The 10126-nt window shown below is 40.2% G+C and overlaps 1 protein-coding gene across 2 annotated transcripts in view; it reads left to right on the top strand.

The window, feature by feature from the left end:
- Capsl (calcyphosine like) overlaps window positions 1–10126 on the top strand; it is a 32410-nt gene that overhangs the window by 9355 nt on the left and 12929 nt on the right. The window contains exon 1 of one of the 2 annotated variants that reach the window (XM_010605461.2): window positions 6025–6053. The exons of the other annotated variant lie outside the window; for it this stretch is intronic. Coding sequence (XP_010603763.1) covers window positions 6048–6053 — 6 coding nt within the window. The 5' untranslated portion in view covers window positions 6025–6047. Of the gene's footprint in view, window positions 1–6024; window positions 6054–10126 lie in introns of those variants that run through there. 2 annotated transcript variants of the gene reach the window in all.

Raw genomic sequence — 10126 nt, 5'->3', positions numbered from 1 at the left:
GCCGCAGGCCCGGCGCTCCCGCGCAGCCCTGGCGCTCGCGCGCACGCCGCCGGGTGATCGCAGACAGACAGGCAGGTAGGCAGCTGAAAAAAACCCCCTCTGGGGTCCTTGGGTCCTTCCTGGGTCTGTTGTCGCGCAGGCCGGGAGCTCCCGCGCAGGCCGCGAGCTCGCGCGCACGCCGCCGGGTGATCGCAGACAGGCAGGCAGGCAGGCAGCTGAAAAAAAAACCCCCTCTGGGGTCTTTGGGGCCTTCCTGGTCTGTTGTCGTGCAGGCCGGGGGCTCGATATTTCATTTTTTGGATTCTGTTTTGAAAGGGATTGTTTCCCTAATTTCTTCTCAATGAGTCTGTTACTTGTGTACAGGAAGGATATTAATTTTTAAGAGTTGACTTTGTATCCAGCTACTCTAGTGAAAGTGTCAATTAAGTCTAGAAGTCTTTTCATGAAGTTTTTTTGGTATTCTATGTAGAGTATCACCTTGTCAGCAAATAATTACAGTTTAACTTCATTTCCTATCATTATTACTTTAATTTCTTTTTCTTGTCTAATTGCTGTGACTAATGTTTCAAGAACTATATTGAACTGTAGTGGTGAAAGTGGAGATCCTTGCTTGTTCCTGATTTTAGCAGGAAGGTTTTCAGTTTCTGACTGTTCAGGATGATGTTAGTTGTTGGTTTTTCATAGATATCCTTAATCAGGTTGAGATAAAGAACTTGCATTCCAATTTTCTGTAAGTTTTTTTTTTTAATCATGAATGGTTGTTGGATTTTGTGGAATGCTTTTTCTGCATCTATTGAGATGACCATATAGTTTTTGTCCCCGATTCTGTTAATATAGTGTATTACATTTATTGATTTACATATGTTGAACCAGGATTTTCTGAGTTTCTGGGATCTTGATTATTATGTCTATGTGTAGATTTTTTTTTTTTATCATGGCTAGTTGGAGTCCTATATGCCTCACTTATCTATATGTCAAATTATTTCACTCTGTTTGAGAAGTTTTCTGTCATTAATTCTGTGAACAGTTTTTTTTAAATGTCATTTGTACTTTGAATCTGTTTCATGGATCCCATTTCTTACCTATGTTGTGCATTCATGGTATTTCTTTCCTATACTGGGCATTCATAGTTTCCATCATGGTCCTGAGCTCATCTATTTTTAAAAATCTGTTTCTGTTTTAGAGTGTCTAAACATGTCTTTCATTCTGCTCACTATCTAGTAGTCATTGGGGAAAGTATTTCTGTTTTGAATTTTTGTAGAGCCTCATTCATCTGTTTTGTTACTTCCTGTGCTATTGGTTCAGGTGGTTGATTATCAGACTTTCAACCTTGTTTTCCTAAGAATTTGCCTTTGGTGAGCTGTAAGTCTGAGTTTGCACATTGCTTAAATGTCTTTTCATTTCTATTTTTGTAGTTGGTGGTGTTTGTGGTTTAATTCCTGGGTTGATACTTCAATATTGTTTATTGTAAGCACCTTTGTTGCTTGTATTTAGAACCCTTATTGAGTGATTGCTTCATATATGTGTCTTCCAGATATACCTGGTCTTTAAGTTTTGCGTCTCTAATGATTCATAGGTGATCTTGTTTTCAGAAAACCAGGAAGCACAACTAATTAGATTAATTGCAACACCTTAGCCCAGCTGATACAATCAGCAGCAATAGCATGAAGCCCAGCTTAGAAAACCATGATTTGTGGTAATTATTAATCTATCACCTATAATCATATGAATTAAATCAAAATTGAGTACCAGCATAAAATATGTTTATAGTGAATAAACTCTTCAGTATAGTAACTTTACCCTTTAGGATGGGTACTTGAGTTAGGGAGGGAGGGATAAGATAGATAGAAGTTTAGGGAAAGGATATAAGTGAGGCCAGAGGACACAAGAATATCACACAAATTCTAGGAAACTGTTGAAGACAAGGGGAAAAGAAGGAATGAAAGAACAAAGACAAGAACAGAACAACCTAATAGCAATAGGGAAGCTAGAACTGTATTCACTTTCCTGTAAAACTAATAACAATTGAAAGAAGTAAAAAGAGAGAAGAAAAGAAAAAGAAATAAAATACAAATCTGAATTGGATAGAACAAGAACAAAAAGAGAGACAAATGAAAATCAAGGTGGGAGAGATCAAGAGTGAGTGAGAGAGAGAGAAAGCAAAAAATAAAAAGGAAGAAAAAATAAAGGGAGAAAAAATAAAATTGAAAAGAGAAGAAAAAAAATTAAATATAAGAGAAAAAAATAACTTTGGAAAAAAAATGAAGAGCCACCTTCAGGGTATGTCTCTGTTGTCACAATCGAAAATGTGGACCGCAGGTCTAAGTTAATTGGTCTCAGCAAGCCAGAAGCAGACCCCTGAGATTCAGGGAAATTTCTGGCTTCAAGGCCCAAGTTGAGTTCCCTGACCTGCTGCTGGGTTGAACTGCGCAGGGTTCTATTGCATGTTCCAGCTGCCCTTCCGCTGAAGAGAGTCCAGGTTCTGATGAGAGGTGGTGATCCCTCCAACTTACCAACCATGGTGGTCTGGTGAGCCTTTATTGCAGAGACTGTCTTCACTTTTCCAGTGGGCTTCGGTTTTAATCAAGGAGCCTCAGAGAGGCCCTCGTTCTGTTGTTCACTCCAGCAGCCGGAGGTGGGTTTTGTGTGCATATGTGGGGTGGGGGTGGACTGCAGCGCTGCCAGCACCCATGAGGCTCAGCTCAGGGCTCCTCCTTGGCTGCAGAGGGGCGGTGCTATGGTGGCCTGTACAGCTCAGCTCTTCTGAGAATAGACTTTTAAAGATTGGAAAGAGTTTCTAAAAGGAATTTGATCATTAGAGTCAACTATTGGGATAAATAACTATTAAATGAATACTAAAGAGAATGACTACTAAAACTGTTGACCAGGACTTTTTTTTTTTTTCAGCTTTAATCGAGTTTATTGGTACAGTTTAGGGATACAGTACTGTTACATTCATTGTTGGGATCTTGTACCTCTACATGACAAGTCTTGATTCTCATTTTTTCCCCTTACCCCTGCCCTCCCTTCACCCCCTCCTCCCCTCCCCATCTACAAACACTTTATTTTCATCTTTTCATTATCTCACATTTTTTTCTTTTCCCTTAGTACCCTTCCCCTACACATCCCACCTTCCCTACACTTTTAGCTCGGGATGGAACTCACAACCTTGCTCTTGCAAGGCAGTCAGCAGAACCACTGAGCTAAAATCCTGGCCCTTGACCAGGATTTTTAACAATAGATTCTTGAGAGCGCATTACTGGATGAACAGATTGAAGAACCCACTTAAGCGGTCTGCAGTGTGAATAAGAAATTAGAGCAATTAGAGATTCTTTTTAAATGGAGGGCCTAGTGTAGGGGATGAAAAGATAATAGTTGAGACTCTGGGACAGGGTGGGGTTTATGTTGAAAGTGTAGAGTTTTTCTTTATGTAGAAGTTCAGCAGCAATACCTCCCAGGGGTAGGAGAAAAAAGACAGGATTGCCTTTGAGATCCATACCTTTATCGATTTGTAGGAGGTAGGGGTGCTGTGAGTCTATCTGTGATGACTCTTTTTTTTCGGTGACTTTCAAGATGAGGTGTAGAGAAGAGAAGCAGATGTTTGAATTACTCTGAGAAGATTGGAGAAAGAAACTGATCAATATAATATAAAGTACAGTTGAATACCTCTGAAATTCCATCTGCACCTAAATGAATAAATGCGGTAGGATCTATGCACTGAGGCTTACAGGGTTTTCAGTTATACATGCTAGCCTGCCATTAAGGAGATGGAACCTAGGAACTTTGAACCATGCTAGGCATTTACAAGTGAGGGTGGGGGATTTGACAGTGAGGGCTGAAAAAGAAGGTGCTAGATAGAAGTGATGAGAATGGTGCTGCATGTGTATGTGTGTAGCAGGCAGGCAGAGGCAGGAAGATCATCTGAGTTCATATGTTCAAGACCAGGCAGGGGAACAGCAAGATTCTATCCTCCCCAAAACAAAGCAAAGCAAAGCAAAACAAAGCAAGGCAAAGCAAGGCAATGCAAGGCAAAGCAAAACCAAACCAAACCAAGGGTGATATATGAGGTATGTAGAATGAATAAGGAAGGAAATGGATGAGATAGGTCATGGCTGGGGTGAAAATGCACAGTCAAGATTCTAATTTTTTTTTTGGTACGGGGCATTGAACTCGGGTCCTTGCGCTTGCAAGGCAGGCCACCGAACCACTGAGCTAAATCCCCGGCCCTCTAGTTGTTTTTTTCAAAGACAAGTTGGAATAATGAAACTGAAAAATGCAACTGAAGTTGATGTTGAATTTTGAACTATCTTAGAACAATTGGGCCAACACAATGGTCTTGAAGGGAATGGTAAAAGAATAAGCTGATGGAGTTAGTATAGTTCAAGAACTATACTATGAAGTTCAGGAACTTCATGGCTGAATGTCGGATGGGCTGTGTGGATGAGCTCTGAGGTCCCCAGAGTGAAGAGATCCTTGGGTGGAGAGGTCATGTCTGAGGTAGGAGTCAGTCTCAGTGACTTGGAAAGTAACAGAGCTACAGAAGAAGATAAAGATAGCGTTCAGCTGTGCTGTGCCTCAAAAGAAAGTGTGAGTATGGGACATTATGGACATGATAACGTGCCTCTGAGAGACTTTGAGTTTCTGCAGAACAAAGAATTTGGTGTCGGAAGTGACTTCACCAAGAAGGCTGTACCAGAATTGGAGTTCCTCACAGAAAATCCAGTAGCAGCTATACAGAGACATTGCCCCCGTTTCTTAGCAGGAAATGGATGGCTCATTTACAAAATAATAACAGAAAATAATTAACTAAGGAGACTTTACAAAGGTGTGAATAGGGATACTGGGTACAGGTGAGGCATGACAGCCAGGAATGTCACAGTCAGTAAGAGTGAGGGAGTGAATAATTCCCACCAATCTGAAGGGACAGGTCTAGATCTCAACAAGGCCATTGATATGGAAAAAAAGGGCTGCCCTGCTGAAGGGTTGAAGTCTCTGAGAAACTGTAGCTTTGCAGAGAGGAAACAGAGGGAATAAAAATTCCAGCCTTCTGCCCTCTAATCTCTTGGTGATCTCTTACTGGTGGGATTAAACTGGAAGCCAGGGGAGAAAGGGATGAGGTTAATGTATTTCCTGAATGTTGAACTCTTACAGCACAAATGTGGGTGGAGAGTAGATCAGGGCAGGGATCTGGGAAAACCATATTCAGCTCAGTGGTGAAGATAGTCATTGGGAAGCTGTCAGTGAGGAAATTCACAGTTGAAGAAGAAAGCAGTAAAGTCTCTGCATGGAAGGTGCCCCTACTCCTAAAAGAGCTGTCTTCTCCCAACAACTTCCTGTAGTTGTGGTGATTTGCTAAGATGAAGGGCTGAGTATGTATTTAGCTCATGTAATAAAATTGTGCTATTAACTGTTGCTTTAATCTTTTTAATTAACACAATATTTAAGGCCTTGCATGACTTCATTTTGCTAATATTTTGATCTTAGCTTTGTATAGAGAAAAGAATATCAAGGTTCAGAGAACCAGCGATTAATTAAGCTTAGGATTTCATCACATTATGTTTGCCACATGAGTCCTTAAAATCATCCTAAACAATTTTCCCAGTCATTTTCATAGTTAAAGTGCTAGAGAGGCTAGCAGTTAAAAAAGTTCTATTGAGAGAAGAAGTTACAATGGAGTGACTTTTCACATCCTCCTTGTTCTCAGGGTGAACTGAGCTTCTCCTCTTCGGAATGATAGCTATTTTACCCAGATATAGGTCAGCAATTAGGGTCAACCCAAACAGCGCTGCAGCAGAAAAAGCTTTGCCTGTTGTATTAGTTAGAAATATTTTTGTCTTCAAGTATCAGAAGACTAATGGTGGATTTACAAATAACACAAAAGAATTCTGTTTTTCATATAACCTGAGTATAATATGAGGCAGTTGTTGACAATGGTTCAGGAACTTAGTGATTTCAAGGTTCTAAAGGGGTTTGGCTGTGATTCCCTGACTTCCCCCTCACAACTGCATAGATTTTGCTCCAGGAATCACACTCTGACTCAAGCCAGGATGAAGGTAAAAGTGATAGGGAAAACATCTGAGAGTCCTTACTACTTTTATTCTGGGTCTCTTTGGCTAGACTTTTTTTCCTATATATACTCAACTGGAAGTTAAATTCACCAGAAAAAGGGGTGTGGCTTGCTCTTAGGATCAGCCAGTATTCAGTGTCTAGGAATTGAGATGTAATTTATACTCATCAGAGTTAAGACCATATCTAAGAATGTAAATATCCAAGGGTTAGAACCTTGATTATCTCACCAGTTGCTATTATTCTGCACATAATAGATGCGTAATAAACATGTTGGATGCAGATCAAGACAAGTGAGGCAAGGTAAGTACCTAGGGTACAATATTTAAGGAGATATCCTGAGGCTCCAGCAAGTGTAAGGTTGACATCTGCATGATCCTGAGATTGAGTATTCTCTTAAACATTGTGTCTCAGGTCCTAGTCCTCTTCTACCATTGCTTCCTTAACTTACTAGCTGCAGCCCCAACAATAAATGAATCCAACAGCATATCAAGGAGGTGAAGCGATGAAGCTAGCATTTTATGACAATGATATGTATGAAATACTATTTTTTAAAATATGCTGCATCAGAAACATTAAGCTGAGGACTTAATTCATATCCTAATGGTCAGTAAGAATAAAAGACTGTTAATTAGCAGAAATGGGCTCTAGAAAAACATGTCTATTGGCAAGCACCTGCAATATGAATTTTATACATTTTGACAAGATTCATTTTGGTGTAGGAAAATTTGGAATGGTGCCAGACTTCAGTGACATCGTATTTCTACTGTATGCTTGTATCACTAAGACCAGGTACTACCATATTTTAAGATTTTAAATGGTGTATGGGAATGGCAATCTCAAGAAAAAAAAAACCCAGATGTATCTATTTCTGTCTATCTATCTATCTATGAATATCTATCTATCTATCTATCTATCTATCTATCTATCATCTATCTATCTATCATATGTTTATGTCTATGTAGAGTTTTTTAAAGAAGGCATAAATGTAGTAAGTAGTTTCATGGATGAAAATACAGCAGGTTTTGAGTGCAGTGTAAAGAAAGCTCACAAAGGGTCACACATCATTACAAAAAACCCCACAGAAACAACAGCAATAAATAATTGCTGCAAGAGGACTGTATAAATTGTCCACCTAAAAGAGATGCTCACATGTGGGCTTTAGGTTTGGAAAGTCAAAGCTAGGGACTGAGGTGGAGAGAGAGGTTGTGTTCAAGACTTCTGAGTGGCTTGGCAGCCACAACCCTCCGCTGCAGGGAAGTCCAGCCAGTGAGCCAAGACAATATTTTCCCTGACGTTTTCCTTCTGTACCTTCTCTAAATTCCCCAAACAATTTATCAGCATCTCAGCATAGTCATTATGGCCCTGGCTCTGCTACTCCCTAGTGGCCCTTTACTCTTAGGCAACTAACACGACATTTCCAGGTCTTTCTTGACTTCCTCTATTAGGGCAGACTCATGACATGAAGCAATGTGTGCACGCCTGTAAAGTATTTTAGCCATGGCTGGGGCCCTGACATACTTATACTTGTTATCACTACCACTTCTCTTTGTGTCTTCATCTTGTACTGTGTTATGCTATAGCATTTCGTTATTAGGTCTTACTCCTTGTGGTAGAGGGTGACTTTGTGTATCTGACAGCTCAATTTCTAAATGAAGGTATGCATTAAACACATCTCAAAATATCAAAATGCACATACAGCTAACATACAGGCCCAGAGAATCTGATTTGCTGTGTTTAGTGAAGGGTGTAGGTATCTTCATATTTCAAAAGCTTCAGTACCATTGGCATTTTGGATCAGATCACTCTGGGTTAATGTCAGGGCCTGCCTTGTTTGCTGTAGGATTGGTAGTGCCCTGCCCTCTATTCACAGCATGCCAGTAATTCTGTTCTCCTCTTCCATTGTAACACTGATGAATGTCTCCAGGGCACAAAACCATACATGGGTGGGAACCACTGCAATACAATATCATCTGAAGAGCTAGTGCAGCAATTTTCACACCCAGCAGTACTCAGGGAATGTGCAGCTGAACTGAGCTCAAGTGGGTTTGGTAAAGTCTTTGACAGGCACCCTTTGCCAAGTTCTCTACTACAAGTCTGTTTTCAATCCACCTGAGTCTTCGCATGTTTTATGTGCTTCGTAGCCACCCGTTAGGCTGTTACCAATACGTGGTGCTGTGGTGTGAATGTTTTTGTGACCTCCAACATTTATATTGAAATAATGATAATATAATTTAATTTATATTGAAATTTATATTGAAGAAGTATAATGATCCATAATTAAGATTGATTGGAAGTTTAGGAGGTGATTAGGTCATGAGGGCTCCTCCCTCATGAATGAGCCAGGCATTTAGAAAGGGGTGGGCAGCACCACCTAAAGCATTAGGGTGTGGGCCACTTCGTGATCACAGGAAAATGCCTGATTGGGCTATTTAAAGGAAGCAGCTGGTGTGATCCTGGCAGTCTAGGTGTAGAGTTGCTTCTAAGTTCTTATCTTATCTCTGACCAACTGCTTGACACATTTTGTTGTGATATAGAACTGAAACCTGTGTCAGGGGTGGCTGAGTCCTGCTTCCAATATGAAAAATTAAACTTGTATTTAAAAACATGTTGCCAAAACAACACAAAATTATAAGAATTATAAGAATTCATCGTAGTTCTCCACCTCCATGGGAGAGTTGAGTGGTTGCCATGCTTAGGGCCAAGCCTGAACTAGTAGATCTGGGAGAGTTATGACTTGGATGATAACTTGATGCACATATGTTTTCCACCTCCTCAGAACTAGCTTGAAGCCCTCCTAGTTTAATCAAATGCTATGTGCTCTCTATATTGTCCTTTTCTTTCTTCTTTTTACATAGTAGAAAGTCTTATAATCATCTAGAGCTCTTAGAGTAGTAACTCCAGTTCCCTTGTTATTGAAAATGGCTAATGTAATTGAACAGGCATTTAACAAACAGAGATATGCCTACAAATATTCTTAAGTAAAAAATTGTTATAAGATTGTTATAAGATTTTCCCATGTGGAAATGAGAAATAGGCTTGGTAGCATCAAGAGGCAATATAAGGCCTTAGGAGAGATTGGACTGCACTTAAGGTACTTGCTGTTAACCATGGGATAGGCTAACGATATTTTTTACTTTTTTAAAAAATTTTAAATTGAATTTATTGGTACATTCTAAGTAGACAGTACAGTTACAATCATTACTGGGATCTTGTACCTTTACATGCCAGGTCTTGGTTCTCACCTTCAAACACTTCAATTCCATTTTTACATTTTCTCATATTTTTTTCCTTTTCCCTTATTCCCCTTTCCCTATCCTTCTCACTGTCCCTACACCTTTGGTCCTTTTCTTCCTATTTCATGTTGGTAATGTCCTGTTAGGATCTTGAGTACTATTTTAGAAAAATTCATTTAGTTACTTTCTTATCACGGAGATATAATACCTAACACCCGCAACTTGAAGGAGGAAAGGTTATTTTTTTAAATTGAGTTTATGGGTACTTTTCAAGTGTACAGTACAGTTATATTAATCATTGGGATCTTGTACCTTTACATGATTTGTCTTGGTTCTCATTTTTTCCCCATACCCCAGCCCTCCCTTCACCTCCTAAAGCCTCTCCTATTTACAAAGACGTTGTTTCTGTTTTTTCCTTTTCTTATACTTCTTCATTTCCCTTATATCCTTTTCCCTAACCTTCCTACTTCCCCTACACCTTTAGCCCTTTGAGGCAAGGTTATTTTGGTTCCAGTTTGTAGAGGTCTCGGTCCCTAGTCAGCTGGCTCTCAGGCAGGGCAGCGTGGCAGAAGGGGATGGAAGAGAAGAAGCAGCTCATGGATGGCATGGCAGAGAGTAAGCAGAGAGCAATTCAGGAAGAGGGAGAGCGACAGACCCTGCCAGGTTATGACCCCCAGTGACCTACCTCCTCTGACCAGCTTTTACCTCCCAACCTCACTCTTAGCTAGAAAGTCATCAGTGGACTGATTCGCTAGTGATTATCAGCTTCCCCACGATCAGATTACCTTCCAAAAGCCTCAGCTATGAGGCTTTGCAGCCACATC

This window comes from Fukomys damarensis, unplaced genomic scaffold (assembly GCF_012274545.1).
Source record: "Fukomys damarensis isolate Sample0158 unplaced genomic scaffold, DMR_v1.0_HiC HiC_scaffold_1, whole genome shotgun sequence".
Classification (NCBI taxonomy): Eukaryota; Metazoa; Chordata; class Mammalia; order Rodentia; family Bathyergidae; genus Fukomys; species Fukomys damarensis.
This window is presented reverse-complemented; position numbering and strand designations above follow the sequence as displayed.